General features: G+C 40.7%; 1 protein-coding gene across 1 annotated transcript; it reads left to right on the top strand.

Moving 5' to 3' along the window:
* Positions 1-13,117: 13,117 nt before the first annotated feature.
* Positions 13,118-20,325, top strand: cox5b.1.L (cytochrome c oxidase subunit Vb, gene 1 L homeolog). Its single transcript, XM_018253440.1, has 4 exons — positions 13,118-13,290; positions 15,096-15,166; positions 15,377-15,476; positions 20,105-20,325. Exons 1-4 carry the CDS (start codon positions 13,194-13,196, stop codon positions 20,215-20,217), a joined length of 381 nt encoding a protein of 126 aa, XP_018108929.1. The 5' UTR covers positions 13,118-13,193; the 3' UTR covers positions 20,218-20,325.
* Positions 20,326-22,024: the final 1,699 nt, after the last annotated feature.

Here is a 22,024-nt window from a genome sequence, read left to right on the forward strand (position 1 = left end):
ACCAGATTAAGGAAAATGTAAACTGAAGAACTGCTGAATAAAAAGCTAAATAACTAAAAGAAACACAAATAATAAAAAAGTATAACCAATTGCAAATTGTCTCAGAATGTCACTCTCTACATTATACAAAAAGTTAACTCAAAGGTGAAAAACCCCTTTAAGATGTAAGAATCTGCTTTTTGTTGATGTTAAAGGGGTTGTTCACCTTTGAGTTAACTTTTGGTATGTAGAGAGTGATATTCTAAAATAATATGCAATTGGTTTTAATTTTTTATTATTTGTGTTTTTTGAGTTATTTAGCTTTTTATTCAGCAGCTCTCCAGTTTGCAATTTCAACAATCTGGTAGCTAGGGTCCAAATTACCTAGCAACCATGCATTGATTTGAATAAGAGACTGGAATATAAATATGAGAGGACCTTACTAGAAAGATGAGCAATAAAAAGTAGCAGTAACAATACTTGTGTAGCCTTACCGAGCATTTGCTTTTCGGATGGGATCAGAGACGCCCATTTGAAAGCTAGAAAGAGTCAAAAGAAGAAGGCAAATAATTATAAAACTATAAAAAATAAATAATGTTAATCAATGAAAAAGTTGTTTAGAATTGGCTTTTTTAATCGAATCTTGGAATTTTATATTGTCAGGCATGAACTAAGGGAAAATAACTTGTTCTATTGATCATTGTTCTTATTGTGGATTCTTTTTGAACTTCATATGTATGAATCTGCATAGACATTTGTTTGTTATTGCCAAATAGACATGTCAATTTTATTTATTTATTTTATTGCAAACTCAATAAAAAGAATTTGAAACGAATTGGCCTTTCTACTACATACTTAAAAGGCATGTTAAGGCAAAAAAATCGAATCCCTTTTTTTACTTTCTTTAATAAAAAAGAATCCTATCTCCAATATACTTGAATTAAAAACGTGTATCGTTTTTATAAGAAACCTGACTGTATGCAGTGAAATTCTCCCTTCATTTACTGTTGTGGATAGGAATTGTCAGACGGTCCCTAACTGCTGAGCAGGGAAACAATCATACTTATGAACAGTAGGGGGAGCCCCCGCCTTACTTCCCAGCCCTGCAGAACTCAAGCAGTTTTGTTTATGACGATCCCTAAGCAGCCCAGACCACACTGAGCATGTGCACAGTCTTAGTCTTGCAAAGATGTTTAACAAAGTTACAAGATGGTGACCTCCTGTAGCCAACTTTGAAAGCATAAATTATTTGTTTGATTAGGCTTGTGGTGCAGTAAGTTCATGTTTATATTTAGTATACAAAATACAGTATTTCTAGCCTTATTCTATTTTAGACTTTACATGCCCTTTAAAGTTTACTTAAAGGCGAACCACCCCTTTAAGCAAAGGATACACACTGACAAAACATATTTCTAATATAATTTCTTCCCTCCAGGGGAAGACATGCCTTTGTGCCTGTTTTTCCATGTACACCAGCTATTTCTCTGGGTACTTTCCATAGCATTCTCCCTTCCAGTAAGGAAAGGGGTATTCAAGACAGGAGAGCACTACCAAATCTCATCCAGCCGGAAGAAAAGGCTTTAGAGTAATAGCCCTCTTCATCACAGTAAATTCCAGACATGTGGTGGCAGAAGGCCAGATTAAATAAAGGATATTCATCTGGGCAACACAACATAATCAAGGTACCGCTGAGCAGTGCAATCCAGCCCCAGCTCTATATTTATACCCTGGAAGAGCGCCAGTGTTTTTATGTTTTGATGATCAGGCACTAGCTCTCACAGATAAAAAAAATGTTTTTGACCCGCTAATCAGAAAAGTATCATTTGTCCAGTTATGATATAATTTTGATTAGTCTGTAACAGCTAGTCATTTTAATGACATGCATAATCGATATAATGCAGATTTCAACCCCCTCTCCCAGGTGCAACAACCATAGATGAAGCAGAAGTGTACTGGGGCCTGGGTTACACTTTCGTGGGTGAATGAAGTCCTAAAAGTAGCATTGTTAAGGATATTTTCTATTAAACACCCAGTGCTATATAAATGAAATGCCCTACAGTAATGTAATTATGCTAAACTGTTGCAGTAGACTTTTAGCTTGTCTGTAAAATGAGGCAAAAAGACAAGCTTACATAATTTGATGTTTAGAAATAGAGTGGACTCCTTCAAACACATGGGTGTGACTATAATGAGTAATTATGAAACAAATAAGCTTCAGTCGCAAGCCTCCCAAATTATTATTTTTTAACTCCTTTTTTAGGGCAAATAGCAGTTCCTTCCCAATGATCGCATCATAACATTGAGCATATGGGTGGTCGGATTGAGGACTGCGTTAACAAACCGATGCGGTCCTCAAATCGACGGGATTTTTAACCCTGCCTGATCAACATCTGGCCAACTTTTGGCCAGATATCAATCAGGGAAGCCTGTTGGAGGGAACTACACAACTATACTATTTTTACTTGGGGGTGCTAAAAGTTAGGCACCCCCAAGTTATTGCATTTCTTTTTAAGTTCAAAAAATTTTAAATTTTTTTTTAGTGATCTATTAGAGTTTTGCCCCATTGAAGGAGAAGGAAAGTCCTTTTAGACTTGGGGGTGCGAAAAGTTAGGCACCCGAAGTGCCGCGGGCGGGTGCTCCTATAAGGAGAAACTGCACCAGCCTGGGGTTCTTCCAGCAAGAACCACAGAGAGATCCTCTTCTGGCTTCTTCTGGCTTCAAGTTTCCCTGGGCAGACGCATGCGCAGTAGAATTAAATAGCCGGCTTTTTTGTTAAAGGACATGTAAAGCCTACATTTTCCTACCATGTATATAAGTTGGGCATATCTTCCCCACCAAGCCACATCATTTGTATTGCATACATCCCCTCCATTTGCCAGCACCATCACATTTTCCTAAAACAAATAGCAGCTTTCACTAGGCGGCCATCTTCCCTGTGACACATCATCAGTAACATAGACATCTGCAAACAGGACATGTATGCTGTAAAGTTCATGCAATGACACAGGCACAACATACTTTGATAAAAAGTTCTGCTGGGTTTGAGCACTGTAATGGTTGAGCTGAGCTGAGGAGAGGTGGTAAGGAGAAAAAAAATAGGATCAGACAGCTAGAGCAGAGTTTCTATGGGAACCATTAATGCTATCTCTTTATTGGCTGTTAGACTGGAGGGTGTGTTTAGTAATCTGAGCTGAGAAGCACTGAGCATGCTCATAAGTCAACAACCAAAGCAAATTCCTGAGGGAGGGGGCAGGGTGGGTTAGAGGAGGAGAAGGATTTCTAAGTGATTAAGGGGGATATCTGCAGCTTTACTGTTAACCTTTTAACAACCAGAGTGGCAGGTATCTAAAGAGGCTGTTTATTGTGGAGGGATTTTACATGTCTGTTAAAGTACACTCTACTGTGCATGCGCACCTGCGAGAAGAAAGAAGAAGCAGTAAGATGATCGCTCCATGGTGCTCCTTGTAATAACCACGTCCCAGAGCAGTTTTCTCCTGATAGTTGCACTGACCCGGGGCACTTGGAGGTGTCTAACTTTTGGCACCCCAAGTGTAAAAGAACTTTCCTTCTCCTTCAATGTGGAAAAACTCTAATAGATCACTAAAAATTTTTTTTATTTTTTTAACTTTAATAGATTGTGAGGTTTAACCATTTTCACTCTCGGAAATGCCAAAATAGAAGAACACACCGGTTTCTGATATAAAATAGTATCGCTGACGTTGGCACTTACACATCTCACAAAATTGCAGTTTGGATGTATGCTAAAAAAAATAAACCAACCCCTTGTAAGCAAAGTGTGAGAATGCCAATGTACATACTGATGAGAAGAAAACAATGTTCTGAGCTGAAAAATAACAGCTGCTCGTCAGTATAATTTTACAGCCAGTGGCAAACTGTGAGACCACAATGGAATTGATGCTGAAGACGGAGAGAAAGAAAATCAGGGACACAATGTGACATCTGCAGAGAACTAATGACAGCAGCGTGAGATGCACTAGAGCGTCTGTGCTTGTGTGCCGGAATTCTGAGACGCTTTTCTCTGCCGGCAAGCAAATGATTCTAGCAGAATGTCAGCTTATGGTATATGCTTTGCCAATCACATATTGCACACGCAGGATCCTGCTTTCTAGCTGCACTGATCAAATAGAAATGGCATGACTGGAGGTCACTAGCCCTAGAAGATCTGACACCTCTGCTGTCACAAAGCTGCTACAGTGCCATGGAAATTTACATTTAATTACATCAAGCTGACATCAGATACAGTACTGATATAATTATTCTAATAATGAACTGCTTCATCCTTGGATTCCCTTTGTTTTATACAGCCCCCCCTTTGGAGTGATAGAATGAAAATCTCCAGCTATAGTTCTACATTCTAGGTATCCTTTATATACAGTATATACCCAGAGGTAAGTGTCAGCATTGTGGCCCTCGGCACTTATTCAGTAAGTAATAACATAGTAACATAGTAAGTTAGGTTAGGTTGAAAAAAGACACACGTCCATCAAGTTCAACCTTTTTTTAACCTGCCTATCTGCTACTTGTGTCTGGGGCATGAAAAATCTGCCCCAAGGTGCAGAGTGCATCGTCATTGGGTTCCTTTGCACCCTGTGTCCACCAGCATTTCCCATGAAGCATCTGAATGATGAAGTTTGTGGGTGTCATGGAGGACATCTGCCTTTTGTGAATATATAACTTCCAAACACAGGCAATGCTGTATTCATGGTGGGAGCACTGGTCTTTGCACTCCATTTTGTTTGTGGGTGAAATGGGGTAGTGGGCGTTCACCCTTTCCCTTTAAGGATAAAGGACCTCTTATTTTGTGATCTGTAGATGATGCTTTTCTTTAATTACTGAACTTAATAAAACCTTTCTAGACTTAGTTTCTCTCCTAGGAACTGGGCCTGGATTCTGCCAAATACTGTAAAGGTGCCCATACATGGATAGATCCGCTCGTAAGGCGATGTCGCCAAACAAGCGGATCTCCCTCCGATAAGCCCACCTTGAGGTGGGCAATATTGGGCTGATCCGATCATGGGCCCTAGGGCCCAACGATCGGATCCTAGCGTTCGCAAACGGGCGGTCGGATCGCGGGACCACATCAAGGAACAGATGCGGCCGCGATCCGACGGGATTTTTAATCCCATCCAATCGAGATCTGGCCGACTTTCGGCCAGATCTCGATCGGGGAAGCACGCCGGGGGCCCCCATACACGGGCCAATAAGCTGCCGACTCGGTCTGTCGGCAGCTTTTATCGGCCCGTGTATGGCCACCTTAAAATGCCATAGACAGTCACTATTTATTGGGCCTGTGAGGGCTGTTTGGGCCTCTGTGTAGTAATGGGCAAATTTATTCGGCATGCATGGATTATGGCATATTTCTTCACTTCGCCGTCTGTGAATGTTTTCGCAAAACTGCTGCGATACTTTTCTGTGGAAAATTTTGCTGCAACAAAAAAACATTGTCATGTGCATAAAAATTGTCATGCGTCAAAAATTTTCCGAGGCCCATTGACTTTAACGCAGTTGGACACAAGAGTTGAGCGTATAAAAACTGCAAAATTCCCATCAAAATTGTCATGCGTCAAAATTATTTTGGCGCCCATTGACTTCTTCGACGAAACGGGACAGATTCGCCCATCACTACCTCTGTGTATTTAAAATGCCAGTGCCTGTTTTCAATACCAGTCTGGGCCTCATTAGTGCCGGTGGAAGTTGTGGGGCAAAACCAGTAATAGAGTGGGAGATGTGGAGAGGAATTCATGAGAGGATGGGAGGTTCGCAGAAGTAATCAGTGATTGGGTGGGCAATTAATGATGGGGTGCAAGTGCAGGGAAGTGTGCGGGAGAAGGGTTTAGTCTGCATAGTGGTGGAAGGGATGGAAATAGTCAGTGACAGGGTGGGAAACAAGGTGTAGTCAGTGAATGGGTGGAAAATATGAGTGTGGGAGGTCAGGGGCAGGTTAGTAGTATGGAAAAGGTTTGCTAGGGCGTTAAATCAAAGTATTTCCATTGCTTCCCATATTTCCCATCAAACTGCTATAATTAATCTGCAGCCCCACATCAAATGAACCTTACTCTCCCTCTTTAATGGGAATGTGACAAGGAAGATGCCTGATGTGGTTCTGCTCAGATACCATCACAATAGGCACCGCTCCATTTTGCATGTTTATTGTCATTGACAATGTGTCATAGTTCTGTGTCATGTGTTCTGGTTAGATCTGATTTCCAAAGCAGCCATGGAAAGGTCAGGGCACAATGAGATCAAGATAGGGCAGGTGTGTGTGTTACCTGGAGAGGACAGGCCTGGAGGAGAAAGTATGATAAGGAGTGGATTAAGGGAGACTGAATGGCTAATACTGAATGGGGGGATACAGGTGAAAAAGACAATTGCAGTAAGAGGAGAGTTGTGCTCACCACTAATTTTTTAAAACCATTAGGCGGGGGTGCAATGAGGCTGTGACCACAAAATACATATAGACAAATACAAGAGTCCTCTGCACTCAACCCATTATCAATATATTTAAGACAGAGACATTTTGTGCATACTGCTACTGAAAAAATGCCTTACCCTTTAAACAAAATAGGGATTGTTTGTCCATATATTGCAATATATTTAAGCTATATTGCAATATATGGACAAACAATCCCTGTGTTGTTTAAAGGGTAAGGCATTTTTCAGTAGCAGTATGCACAAAATGTCTCTGTCTTAAATATATTGATAATGGGTTGAGTGCAGAGGACTCTTGTATTTTTATGCCGGGTGCTAACCAAAATCAAATGTAGCAGTCCATGAAAGCACTCACAGCAATCGGCATCAAGCATGTATCAAAAACTCATTTATTGGTGCTTGGTGTATCAACGCGTTTCGGCTCACATGGAGCTGACGACAGCCCCATGTGAGCAGAAACGCGTTGATCCACCATGCACCAATAAATGAGTTTTTGATACATTCTTGATGGCGATTGATGTAAATGCTTTAATGGACTGATATATATTAAACATCACTTTTTTGTGCATCCTTTTCAATTAACCACTGCTAACTTTCACAGATATCTGTAAATGATACAGAAGCCAATCAGAACTATATATACTCTATATATATATATATATATATATATATATATATATATATATATATATATATATATATATATATGCAACGGAAGGCTAGGGCACACACATAAGGAGTTACATACCTGGGTGCAATACAGAGATGCAATATTCACTCAAGAAAGATGCTGCTGCACACCAGGGTTTATTGTGAAAAAGTTAGTCCTTTATTTGATCGACGTTTCGGTCCTCACCTTGGACCTTTATCAAGATACATCAACAGACAAGTGAAAATAATTTATAGACTCACCCACCATACACCCACCACCAAGCCACGCCCCTGTTGCAGGTGTGTGTGATAATCATTAAGTGAACCTTCAATCAACTGACATGTGATTTCCAAAAAGTTTTTTTAGGGCTGTAAGAAAATACAAAATACACATTATTATATAAATATTTTAAAGTGCTACCTATAAAACCAATAAAATGTTAAAAAACATTTAAAGCATGTCATATAAATGTTAAAACCAAACGCGGTGGCAAAAAATATATCCTATTAAAAAAGGCTAAGACACAAGACTTAAGTTACATAATAATTTAAAAGACTGTTGCTACTATCTATTATCAAGAAAGGGAGAAAAAGAGCAGTATTCATTTAATCCTCTTGGGGCCACAGTATCCAATGTTTTTATCCAATAAACTTCTTTTTGTAGTAACATACGGTCCCAGTCACCACCCCTCCTTGGTTCAGGCACTAAATCAATGCCCATAAATCTCAAAGTGGGCAATCTATGGCCTTTCAACAAAAAGTGTTTAGATAGGGGAAGGTCTGAGTTACCCAACTCAAATGCTCTTTTGAGGTCCTCTATCAAAAGAGCATTTGAGTTGGGTAACTCAGACCTTCCCCTATCTAAACACTTTTTGTTGAAAGGCCATAGATTGCCCACTTTGAGATTTATGGGCATTGATTTAGTGCCTGAACCAAGGAGGGGTGGTGACTGGGACCGTATGTTACTACAAAAAGAAGTTTATTGGATAAAAACATTGGATACTGTGGCCCCAAGAGGATTAAATGAATACTGCTCTTTTTCTCCCTTTCTTGATAATAGATAGTAGCAACAGGCTTCTAAATTATTATGTAACTTAAGTCTTGTGTCTTAGCCTTTTTTAATAGGATATATTTTTTGCCACCGCGTTTGGTTTTAACATTTATATGACATGCTTTAAATGTTTTTTAACATTTTATTGGTTTTATAGGTAGCACTTTAAAATATTTATATAATAATGTGTATTTTGTATTTTCTTACAGCCCTAAAAAAAACTTTTTGGAAATCACATGTCAGTTGATTGAAGGTTCACTTAATGATTATCACACACACCTGCAACAGGGGCGTGGCTTGGTGGTGGGTGTATGGTGGGTGAGTCTATAAATTATTTTCACTTGTCTGTTGATGTATCTTGATAAAGGTCCAAGGTGAGGACCGAAACGTCGATCAAATAAAGGACTAACTTTTTCACAATAAACCCTGGTGTGCAGCAGCATCTTTCTTGAGTATATATATATATATATATATATATATATATATATATACATACTGGAAATACAGCGATGCTCTTAAATAAGGCAAATTATTCCTATTGACTTTAGACTTCCACTCATGCTAATAAACACCATTTAGTGAGAGCAGGTTAATATACTGCATACATTGGACTCTTATTTGCACCATATATGTGATTAATGCCTCCCCTTGTACAGCAGCCCTGTGTACCTATACCATGAGCCTAACATCTATATTGTACCTTCTGATTTCTGTCTTGAACTTCAACAGCAGACTGTCTCTTTAACATGCAGAGCTGTGGAATTGGCCACTGCCACAATTTCATCTGGGGTCATTTGTCTGATCATAAGCAACCTGAAAAGTATAGAGGGGCATCATGTGCATTAAACTAGGATGCTGCAAAATACTTAACAGAGAATTGCAGAATTACCCATATGATATTGAAAAAGACATTTCACTAATTCAATTCAATTCAATTAAATAAGATGATATGAGCTGTTGAGTGTTACGCGTGTAATTAAATTCCGTTCAAGTTCATTTTACACCCTGTGGGCAGAGATATTGCTCATCTAGGAAAAGTGAACACTGACATCTGCTGGTAGAAATAAAATAAAGCAGAATTTAAAACTTTTTCGAACAAAACTTTTTGAGGTTTATGAAAAAGCAAATTCCACTTCCACTATTAATAAAGTTTACTACCAGGACTTTTACTCGCAGCTGTGCGCAGGCTAGAGTCCTGCAGTGGGTCGGGAACCCCTGGTTCACAAAGATGTAGGTAACCTGCAGGTTGGGGATATAGATGGTGGGTATATGTGGTCAGTGGGTTGCCAATAATGTAGGGTTACCAGATCACTTGAAAATTCAGGGACACATCTAGATTATCCAGCTAGAAGGGCTGCCCTGATTGAAGTTTAAATGCATGTCCTGGATTTTCAAGTTATCTGGTAACCCTGTGGATAAGGCAGCTACAGGTAAGGTAGTGGGTCGAAGTGGTTAAATATGTGGGTTGCAGGCTTAATAAATTGGATCTGTGCAGACACATTAAAGGGGTTGTTTGCCTTTAAATTAACTTTTGGAATAATAGAAAGAGTACTATTCTGAGGCAATTGGTCCTGCTTTTTTATCATTTGTGGGGTTTTTTAACTACATACATTTATGATCAGCAATTTTCTAGTTTGGAATTTCAGCAGCTATCTGGTTGCTAGGGTCCATATTACCCTTGCAACTAGGCAGTGGCTTGAAAGAGAGACAGGAACAGGCCCAGACTGGCAATCTGTGGGTTCTGGCAAATGCCAGTAAGGCTGCTATAAGGTCCCATAGAAAGTCAGCATTTAGTGGGCTGGTGGGGGCTGTTTGTGCCTCTGTGTGGGCTGATTGGGCCTCTGTGTACCTGAAATGCCAGGGCCTATTTTAATTCTCAGTCCAGACCTGGACAGGAATATGTAGAGGAGGGCCAAAATAGAAATATAAGTAATAATAAGTAACAACAATAGATTTGTAGCCTCACAGAGCAATACACAATTGTAAACGGGTTGTATGCTACTTCATGTACACAAAAGGAAAAAGAAAGAAAAGCATAACATGATGTAACGGGCTCAAATCTAAAGTGGATAGTGGATGAAGTAAGTGGATGCAACTTTTACTCCATGTCTTCCTCCTGGATCGGTGTCTATTTGCATGAAGCCAATGGAAGTTCTCTTAACGATTTTACATTCAACTCTTTTGAGGGGTTTACAATCCCTTTATTATATATTTACAGTACACCTCTTTGCGCACATCCTCCCTATAATATCTCATTCGTTTGTGCTCCAATTACTTTGGGAAGTGATAAGTGACATCTAGTGGCTACGTTGTATTATAACAAAATATTTAAACTATGTCTTTATAGTACAAGGTTGTTGAGTAGCCAGTACGTGCATGATATATAAGGTATACATCCATAAGAAATCATATCAATACAGTTCTAATAGTAATATTACTCAGTGGAGTATCAGTACACTTTTCATGAATATAAGAATGTCCAACCCACATTAACTGCAATGACAGTGCAGGTTAAGGGGTGTCGCTTCCATGCAAAACCATCTTGTTTCTTAGACTGTTGCGGAAATTCTCCCACAGCACTTTATCAAGAGGCCACAGTGTGTCCCACCAGGTTAAGTTGTGCCCTTTGGAAAAGAAGTGTCGGGTGGGTCTGTTGTGCATGTGAATAAAAAGATGGGGTGTGTAGCCATGTGTTCTCTTGAATCCCTCTCAAGGAGTAGAAGAGTAGGCCCCCGTGAATATGTGTCCCATGAAGTAAGAGGCCTCAGGTTAAGCAATGTAGGGCAAGGGGACCCTGTGCCTGATGAGGACATTAAAGTGTAAGATGGAGGGCTTTGTAGGTTTAAATCATGGGTGAGAAATGTACCAGTGTGGAGGCTAAAGTGTTTATACTATAAGGTGAATAATGGATCCTCACATCCCTGATAGAGAGGCACAGGGTCTCTTTTACTGGAAGAAAATGTCTTCTTTGACATACAAATATAACTACTTTTTGTGCATCTGCTATTCCAGCATTTTGTTTCAAGCCTGGGTTGTTATCCCACAGTGCCTTCCCAGAGACTATTATCCCACCACTACTATAGGCGCCATCTCTCCCTACTATACCTGCTATCCCACAGTCACACTCCCTTCCCAGAGACTATTATCCACTGTTACTATAGGCACCATCTCTCCCTACTATACCTGCTATCCCACAGTCACACTCCCTTCCCAGAGACTATTATCCCACTGTTACTACAGGCACCATCTCTCCCTACTATACCTGCTATCCCACAGTCACACTCCCTTCCCAGAGACTATTATCCCACTGTTACTACAGGCACCATCTCTCCCTACTATACCTGCTATCCCACAGTCACACTCCCTTCCCAGAGACTATTATCCACTGTTACTATAGACACCATCTCTCCCTACTATACCTGCTATCTCACAGTCACACTCCCTTCCCAGAGACTATTATCCCACTGTTACTACAGGCACCATCTCTCCCTACTATACCTGCTATCCCACAGTCACACTCCCTTCCCAGAGACTATTATCCCACTGTTACTACAGGCACCATCTCTCCCTACTATACCTGCTATCCCACAGTCACACTCCCTTCCCAGAGACTATTATCCCCACTGTTACTATAGACACCATCTCTCCCTACTATACCTGCTATCCCACAGCCACAGTCCCTTCCCAGAGACTATTATCCCACTGTTACTATAGGCACCATCTCTCCCTACTATACCTGCTATCCCACAGTCACAGTCCCTTCCCAGAGACTATTATCCCACTGTTACTATAGACACCATCTCTCCCTACTATACCTGCTATCTCACAGTCACACTCCCTTCCCAGAGACTATTATCCCACTGTTACTATAGACACCATCTCTCCCTACTATACCTGCTATCCCACAGTCACACTCCCTTCCCAGAGACTATTATCCCACTGTTACTATAGGCACCATCTCTCCCTACTATACCTGCTATCCCACAGTCACACTCCCTTCCCAGAGACCATTATCCAAACTGGTACTATAGGCACCATCACTCCCTACTATACCTGCTATCCCACAGTCACACTCCCTTCCCAGAGACTATTATCCCACTGTTACTATAGGCACCATCTCTCCCTACTATACCTGCTATCCCACAGTCACACTCCCTTCCCAGAGACTATTATCCCACTGTTACTATAGGCACCATCTCTCCCTACTATACCTGCTATCCCACAGTCACACTCCCTTCCCAGAGACTAAACTAAATCATCCCCACCCATCAGTTACCACAGGTTCTGCATGGATATCTAACCTTCAAATCCTTTATTAAAGGGATGGTTTACCTTCAAGTTAACTTTTAGTATGTTATAGACTGGCCTGTTCTAAGCAACCTTTCAATTGGTCTTCACTATTTATTTTCTATAGTTTTATAATGATTTGCCTTCTTCTTCTGACTTTTTCCTGCTTTCAAATTGGGGATCACTGCTCCCTTCTAAAAACAAATGTTCTGTAAGGCTACACATTTATTGTTATTGCTACTTTTTATTACTCATCTTTCTATTCAGGCCTCTCCTGTTCATATTCCAGTCTCTTATTCAAATCAATGCGTGGTTGCTAGGGGAATTTTCACCCTAGCAACCAGATTGCTGAAACAGCAAACTAGAGAGCTGCTGAATAAAAAGCTAAATAACTCAAGAACCATCACTAATGAAAACCAATTGCAAATTGTCTCAGAATATCACTCTCTACATCATACTAAAAGTTAACTCATAGGTGAACATCACCTTTAACGTTTCTAACAATTATTCGTTCTTATTGCCCGTACATTAACTACAGCACAAACGACCTATTCATCCTCCACTAAACTCTGGCCTGACAACTGCAATTCCTATAGGTGACACATAAATCTATAAAGCGCATGCGCCTCAAGCAGAGAGGAAAAGTTCTAAACAAAATGGCGGCAGGCTCCACCCCTCGGCTCGCAAGTAACCACTTTGCAACAGGAAGTAGTTTCTTCGTTTCCTGTTTGGGTCACTGTGTCCCCGGCATCCTCCCTGTTAGCTCGTATCTGTCATGGCTTCAAGGTTACTGTTCCGCAGCGCCATCCAGGCTGTCACTAGGGTCGGGGCTGTGAGACTAGCGGCTCCCTCACGATGCATGTCTGCTGGAGGTAACGTGTGGGACTAACAGATCAGGAATGATCAGCATTATGGGCAGAGTAGGATGTGCGGGGGCATCATGGTCAGCCTGAGGCGGAGGAATATACTTTCTGCTCTCACACTATAACATTCTGTCTCCTTTGTTCTATTATTCAGGGGGCTGTTAACTCTGCAGAACCCATTTTGCTGTAGAATGGGTCATTATTTCTTCACCTTGGGCCCCAGATGTTGCTGGACTACAGGTTCCATCCTGCTCTGACCCTTGGCTTTATGCTCAGGAATTGTGCGAGTTCTAGTTCAGCCATGTGTGGGAACCCAAGGTTGTGACAATGGGGCTTTAGGGTGTCTATATGTGAGTACAAATAGAATGGCTGGCCCTCTGTTATCTTTCATTCCTTCTTATTTACACGGACAGCAAACATCATTTGTAGCAATTAGGCTGGTAAAGTACTGGCTACATACTGTGTGCTTTTTAGTTCTCTAAGACACTGTGTATAGTAGGATAAGATGTATAGTAGGACAAGCTGTATAGTAGGATAAAATGTAGTAGGCTAATCTGTATAGTAGGATACGATGATAGTAGGCTACAATTTATAGTAGTATAAGATGGTATAGTAGGATAAGCTGTATAGTAGGGTATGATGTATAGTAGGATAAGCTGGTATAGTAGTATACGCTGTATAGTAGGGTAAACTGTATAGTAGGGTAAGCTGTATAGTAGGGTATGATGTATAGTAGGATAAGCTGGTATAGTAGTATACGCTGTATAGTAGGGTAAACTGTATAGTAGGGTAAGCTGTATAGTAGGGTAAGCTGTATAGTAGGGTAAGCTGTATAGTAGGGTAAGCTGTATAGTAGGATAAGCTGTATAGTAGGGTAAGCTGTATAGTAGGGTAAGCTGTATAGTAGGGTAAGCTGTATAGTAGGGTAAGCTGTATAGTAGGGTAAGCTGTATAGTAGGGTAAGCTGTATAGTAGGGTAAGCTGTATAGTAGGGTAAGCTGTATAGTAGGGTAAGCTGTATAGTAGGATAAGCTGTATAGTAGGGTAAGATGTATAGTAGGGTAAGATGTATAGGAGGTTACGCTGGTATAGTAGGATACGCTGGTATAGTAGGATACGCTGGTATAGTAGGATACGCTGGTATAGTAGGATACGCTGGTATAGTAGGATACGCTGGTATAGTAGGATACGCTGTATAGTAGGATACTATGGAGTCTGTAACACAGGACATAACTGACAGGCTTCTTGGTGGTGCAGGGTTGATAACAATATGATTCATGTATTAGAGTCATTGGGTGCCTGGGTGCTGCAGATTTAGAAAGGTATTTTGGTCCCTCTCGGAAGATTCCTGGTCGGCCCTAACTTCATATGATTTTTGTCCTTTGAACTTCAACTGTGAGTGTATCACCTCTAGGCTTTTGACCCCTACTTTGACCTAATTGTACTTGCTGTGTCCTGGGTGCACCCCAGTTGATTTTTATCAGTTTATTATATCCGACAATGTTTATAACTTACGTCTCGTGATCGTTTCCATTTAATTATTATTCTTTGGGGGTATTAGTGAAAGGAGCCAGTGCAGTTACAATAACTTTCTGAATTTTGTCCTTTTAAATACCTTGAGCCCACCCCCTCCCATGCTTCCCAGTAGTAACACAGTATACTACTTCTACTTCAACTCCCATATTAGGGGACCCACCTGCGAAATTGAATGGAGTTCTCACTATGGCTTTTGTGCAGAGAACATTACAAAGCTGCAAGTGAAAGTGTGGGGATCTTACTGTTTTTATCATGGATTGTATTCTGTTTCTTGGCAGGCATTCCTACTGATGAAGAGCAAGCCACGGGTCTAGAGAAGAAGGTTATGGCCGCCATGAAGCAGGGCACTGTAAGTGATCCCTCTCCATCTGTTGAGTGAATGTTCTATTGGTGTCACAGAAATTAGAAATTAATTTATTATATAGTCGTTCCTTTATTCCCTCGTATGCTATTGGTGGAAGTTATTTTCTTCATGGAAAAGGATAAAGCTTCTTATAAAACCAAGTGCAATTTTTTCCTTGTTCTATAACACATTTTATTCATTTTGAATTGATTACAGGATCCCTACAGCATGATGAAGCCACAGCAGTATGCCGGCACCAAAGACGATCCCCATGTTGTCCCTTCCATAACAAACAAGAGGATTGTTGGCTGCATCTGTAAGTAATGCATCCCAAGATGCTGACAAATAAATAACTTAGACCTTTGTCAGTACAAAAGCTGGTTTGTGGGTCTGTCTCTTTAAATGTGAAACAGCAAATCTTTCAGTGATGCAAAAACCAGGAACCCTGTTTGTTAATAGCATTAATTATTTTTGATTACTTTCAATTGATTGGGGCCCGGTTATAATGCCAATGGCATGTGTCATTCTCCCGACTGGTTCCAGTTTACACACATTCAGGTTAGCTGGGACCATAGCCACGGCACACTTTAAGCACAAAATGGGGTCTGACACCACCTTCATGCAGCTTGGCTGGCTTTTTTTAGGAACAATATCATCCAATTCAGCATACCGTATATACTCGAGTATAAGCCGATCCGAGTATAAGCCGAGGTACCTAATTTTACCTACGAAAACTGGGAAAACTTATTGACTCTAGTATAAGCCTAGACACAACTACAGCCCTGTCTCCCAGCAGCGCACCTTCCGCCAAAGAGACTCCCCCAGCGATCGGCCGGACTTCTTTGCAAAGTTGACTCCCCCAGCGATCGGCCGGACTTCTTTGCAAAGGTGACAGAGAATTGTGCAGAGAGTGCTGTATGTCATAAAACCATCACTGATCTTTCGTATAACCAACAGATGGCGCTGTGTGATATTGCCATCACTGTTAATCCTTTATTCAACCAACAGATGGCGCTGTGTGATATTGCAGTTACTGTTATTCTTTGATATAACCAACAGATGGCGCTGTGTGATATTGCAGTCACTGTTATTCTTTGATACAACCAACAGATGGTGCTGTGTGATATTGCAGTTACTGTTATTCTTTGATATAACCAACAGATGGCGCTGTGTGATCGTGCAGTTACTGTTATTCTTTGATATAACCAACAGATGTCACTGTGTGATATTGCAGTCACTGTTATTCTTTGATACAACCAACAGATGGCGCTGTGTGATATTGCAGTCACTGTTATTCTTTGATACAACCAACAGATGGCGCTGTGTGATATTGCAGTCACTGTTATTCTTTGATATAACCAACAGATGGCGCTGTGTGATATTGCAGTCACTGTTATTCTTTGATACAACCAACAGATGGCGCTGTGTGATATTGCAGTTACTGTTATTGTTTGATATAACCAACAGATGGCGCTGTGTGATATTGCAGTCACTGTTATTCTTTGATACAACCAACAGATGGCGCTGTGTGATATTGCAGTCACTGTTATTCTTTGATATAACCAACAGAGGGCGCACTGTTATTCTTTCATAAAACCAACAGAGGGCATTGTGGGATATTGCAGTCTCTCCCCAAGTGAACTGTTGGTATAAGAATGATTAAAAGTGACTGCAATCTCGGTTACTTCCCGCTGACCCCGAGTATAAGCCGAGGTAGACTTTTTCAGCACATTTTGGATGCTGAAAAACTCGGCTTATACTCGAGTATATACGGTACTTGCTTCACATAGGAATTAGCAGTCCCAATTCAACATCCACATTGGTGTACACAGTAACACAAGTATCCAACACTTGGACGTCCCAGAATCCTCTGTTAGACTCTTACTTAAAGGAGAAGGAAAGCTACGGAGGCATTTTATTGCCAATAGATTAGCTGCAATAGTGCAAGCTAGAATGCTATATTTATTCTGTAGAATGTTTTGCCATACGTGAGTAAAAAGCTCTAGAAACTCTGTTTGTTTAGGATAGGAGCTGCAGTATTAATGTGGTGTGACATCACTTCCTGCCTGAGTCTCTCCCTGCTCTGGGCTCAGATTACAGTAGAGAAGGGAGGGGGGGGAGAGGAGCAAACTGAGCATGCTCTTGCCCAGGGCAATGAGGTTTAAGCTGAAGGCAGGAAGTCTGATACAGAAGCCCATGTGTACACAATAGAAGGAAAAAAATGCTGTATTTCTTTTGACAGGGGACCTAGAGCAGCACTACTTTGGGGGTTTACTGGTGTATTTAGATGGACCTTTCTGATAAGGCTTATTTAGTTTTAACCTTTCCTTCTCGTTTAAAGGGCACCAATCATGACCAAAATCATTTACTAAGTAAATACACTATGTGAAAGTTCAAGAAATCCGATTTTTAAAACAGTTGTTTGTATAATGTAAATGATCAGCTCACTATTCCTTCTGCAAGATCTCCCCTATCTCCCCTGCAGTTCGAGCTGAGGCAGCCATCTTGGATTTCACTGGCTCCTCCTACCTATATCTTCCCAGCCAACTGCAGCTCTGAAATCTTGCACATGCTCAGTTGAAATTCCTTGCTTGCTTATCAACCCTTCTAAGCTATTTTCAAATCAGCCAAACCTGTGTGTTAGCTGCTGTTCAGTAGTGCTGCCACCTGCTGGAAGTTAGTGTGTGCCCTTCATTTGCATAATGACTTTACCAGAAGGGAACAAGATAAGGAAATCTCCTGATACTTCTAGTGGAGGAGTTTACTTTAACAAGGCATTCTGGGTAGAATACTCAAAGCAGTGTTACAATCTGAGCATGCTCCTGAAATTTGCATATTATAGTCTCTGTTATAGTCTCAATATGGCCTTCCTCAGCGAAAGAACCCATTTGACAAAGTAAGGGATTTTTTTAAAACCTGCAGTTTTTTCAAAAAACGATATATGTAGTTTGATTAAACGTGTTTATCTTGTACTGGTCAGATTGTTAATATGTGTTTGATTTTGGCTGTGATAGGTGCCCTTTAAAGGAAAACTTTACCCCCAAAATGAATATTTAAGCAACAGATAGTTTATATCAAATTAAGTGGCATATTAAATAATCTTCCCAAACTGGTATATATATTTAAGTAAATATTGTCCTTTTACATCTCTTGCCTTGATCCACCATTTTGTGATGGTCTGTGTGCTGCCTCAGAGATCACCTGACCAGAAATACTGCAACTCTAACTGTAACAGGAAGAAGTGTTGAAGCAAAAGACAGAACTCTGTCTGTTAATTGGCTCATGTGACCTAACATGTATGGTTTGTTTGTGTGCACCGTGAATCGTACGATCCCAGGGGACGCCCCTTATTTTTTAAAATGGCAATTTTCTATTTAGGATTACCCAATGGCACATACTACTAAAAAAGTATATTATTATGAAAATGGTTTATTTACACGAAGCAGGGTTTTACATTTGAGCTTTTTTATGAGCTGTTAATATCTTTTTATAGAGACCTACATTGTTTAAGGGTTTAGTTTTCCTTTAACAGGCAGTCCCTTAGGAGGGGTTTTCTCTTCCTCTCTCCAACACTTCAGCTCAGCAGGGAAACAGTCTCCTTCCAATCTACTCACACACCTCCTTAAGGTCTCCAGGAGAAGCACTGAGGTGTAGTTCCACATCTCTTTTTATCTGCAGCTCATCTGCAGCCTAATCAGAAAGCTACCTCTAGCTGGGCAGCTGCAAAAACCTAAATGGAGTAAGGAATTAAAGGCCCACCCTGCTCTCCTCCATTCACTCAGGGACCCATTTATCTGGCGTTTCCTGAGCCAGTACACAAATACACAGTCTTAAGGTGGCCATACACTGAGAGATCCTTGAGGTGGGCAATATCGGGCTGATCTGATTGTGCGTCCTAGGGCCCAATGATCGGATCCTAACAAATAGCAATGGACGGTCGGATTGCGGGACCGCATCACCGAATAGAAGCGGCTGCGATCCGACGGGATTTTTCGTCCCATCCGATCGAGATCTGGCCGACTTTCAGCCAGATCTCGATCGGTGAAGCCCGTCGGGGGGCCCCATACACGGGCCAATAAGCTGCCGACACAGTCTGTCGGCAGCTTTTATCGGCCCGTGTATGGCCACCTTTACTTGTTGCAGCAACATATGAATTTCTCTGTGGTTTTCTATTCACCAGTCTAAAACTGGTGAAATATACACAACATCACCATAATTTCCACCAAATTTATTACACAACTTATTCTGGAACTTAAACTTGAAATAGCATGTGTTACCAGATTTGATAGCACTACAGAATGCTAGGAGCAGATCCTGAAGCAAAAGTGTATGTGTGTACACACACACACACTCCCCATGATAATCAAATAATTCAAACTTTTATAAATGATTTCCTTTTTCTCTGTAATAATTCAAACTTTTATAAATGATTTCCTTTTTCTCTGTAATAATAAAAGAGTAGCTGGTACTTGGTAGGGGACCTGTTATCCAGAATGCCCGGGAACCTGGGGTGTTCCGTATAATGGATCTTTCCGTAATTTAAGTCTACTTGAAAATCATGTGAACATTAAATAAACCCAATAGGCTGGTTTTGCTTCAAATAAGAATTAATTATATCTTAGTTTGGATCAAGTACAAGCCACTGTTTTATTATTACAGAGAAAAAGGAAATCATTAAAATAAAATGGAGTCTATGGGAGAAGGCCATCCCTTAATTCTGAGCTTTCTGGATAACCTAAACTAAGATATAATTAATCCTTACTGGAGATAAAACAATCCTATTGGGTTTATTTAATGTTTATATGTTTGTTTGTTTTTTAGTAGACTTAAGGTATAGAGATCCAAACAACTGAAAGTACCAAACAGAAAGCCCCAGCTCCCACGCATTCTGGATAACGGGTCATACCTTTACTTTTTTTTAACCTACTCTTGTTCTTTCTGTAGGTGAGGAAGACAACACCGCTGTTATCTGGTTCTGGCTGCATGAGGGAGAAGCCCAGCGCTGCCCATCCTGTGGCTCCCACTACAAGCTTGTACCCCATCATCTCCCCCATTAACTGGCACTGCAGTTGTGTAGCTTTTCCTCTTTTATTCCTAGTTTACACTGTCCTGTGTACTGTATATTATAACTTGGGACCACAAATAAAGTCCGCTGTCCAGCCCTACACATTTGTCTGTTTTATTTACATTTTGGATATGGTTGTTCATACTCTTATCTAAGGGCTACACAGATGGTGTTGGATCTAATATCTCTAAATAGTGCAGTAAATCTAGTCTGGACTTGTATAGTGTGTGATCCTGCCCTGTCACAGGAAACACAGGGCAGATTTTTGGCCCAAAAAAAAGCACATATTTACCCTAGCAACCAAGCAGTAGTTTTCTATTAGAGACTAGAATATTAAATGGCAAGGAACTGATAAATAATACAAAGTAGCAATAATTATAAAATAGGAGCCTCACAGAGAAGATTTTTGGATGCCAGGGTCAGTGACCCCCGTTTGAAAACTTGGCGGAGGCAGATGACAAAGGCAATTAATTAATAAAAAAAAGACCAATTGTGAGCTCAACTGGGGCAGATAACTATTATAACACTGCTTGAACTTGCTGATCTGTAACCTGAACAATGGAGAGGGTCACTACTCTACTAGAAAGCATATGAAGTCTGTTAAGATACTGCAGCCATCTGTTTGGGACACCGCTGCAATTTTCTAATTGGGATAAAGCATATATTTCTACAGCATAACCCCCATTTTACGTTTTTCAGGGGCCAGAAAAAAATGGTGTCAGTTCTGGGAAATGTAAAACCAAGGAAATGTATTATCCATAATATACAGTATAGGTGGGATCACACAAAATGATGGAAAAAATAAAATTTGATCCCACAAAAGAGGATCAAAACTCTTTTACATGTTACAGTAAGCCGTGCATGGAACGACCCAGGTGTGTTGGCTGCATATTCTGTGTACTTAAAGCTCGTTCCTGTCCACAAATGACATATTTGTTTTACAGCAAAGTGCATGGCTGGCAATTTATACTTGACTCTCTTCATCTGTTCATACACGGCCCAAAGCAAATAACATTTAGGGCCCCCCAACATATCCAGAAGTTGTCCTGTTTTTCCAATATATGTTGAAATTGCTCATTATTTTGGGCCCCCTGCAGCCACAGGGTCTGCTTCCTCTGTAGTTATGTCCATGCAAGGCATGTGTATGTACTTATATCCGTTCATTCATGGTTTGTCAGTGGTTTCCATATATCATGTACAACAGGTCAATGGCTCCCCTCACTATTCAATGACAGATAAAGATCATTTCCCTTGTACAGCACTATCACTCCTCTGCACCTTGGATATTAATTCATGCATAGCAGAAACAGGTAAGCCCAGAAAAGCAAGGCCTCACACCTCCAGCTATCTTCATAATTACAAAACAACACTTTGTTCCATCTTTAAACCCTCCTGTAAGAGTAAAGATGTGATCTGCAGTAGTCCATGGTTGGATGAAACCTTAAGAGCTGAATGTGTCAGTAATGTGAGAGGTACAATTCAATAGCAATCCATATTCCTTGTTTAAGAACCACTGTTTCCCAATATTATTGAAATCGTGCAGCAGTGCTAATGTATTGCACTGACAAATCCTGAGTGTTACTCGTTTGTTCATAGCTTAACTGCTGATCACACGAGGGAATTGTTCTCCCTGATGCCTGATAAAAGGCTGAATATCCCAATCCTGACCCTCAAGGTATTTACAGGAACATCCCAGATAAGCTCAAGCCACAGAGCATAATATACACTTTAAATAACCAGAAATTTGGTGGAATGTTCTGTTGCGGCAGTAGGAATGGAAGCCCTCAAGAATGTCTGTA

The sequence above is a fragment of the Xenopus laevis genome, chromosome 3L, assembly GCF_017654675.1.
Source record: "Xenopus laevis strain J_2021 chromosome 3L, Xenopus_laevis_v10.1, whole genome shotgun sequence".
Lineage (NCBI taxonomy): Eukaryota > Metazoa > Chordata > Amphibia > Anura > Pipidae > Xenopus > Xenopus laevis.

Excerpts from the sequence above, each read along its gene's own strand:
- cox5b.1.L (XM_018253440.1), top strand. The coding sequence starts at position 13,194 with ATGGCTTCAAGGTTACTGTTCCGCAGCGCCATCCAGGCTGTCACTAGG. Across the intron at positions 15,167-15,376 it reads CCGCCATGAAGCAGGGCACT|GATCCCTACAGCATGATGAA; the intron begins GTAAGTGATCCC and ends AATTGATTACAG. Across the intron at positions 15,477-20,104 it reads GAGGATTGTTGGCTGCATCT|GTGAGGAAGACAACACCGCT; the intron begins GTAAGTAATGCA and ends TTCTTTCTGTAG.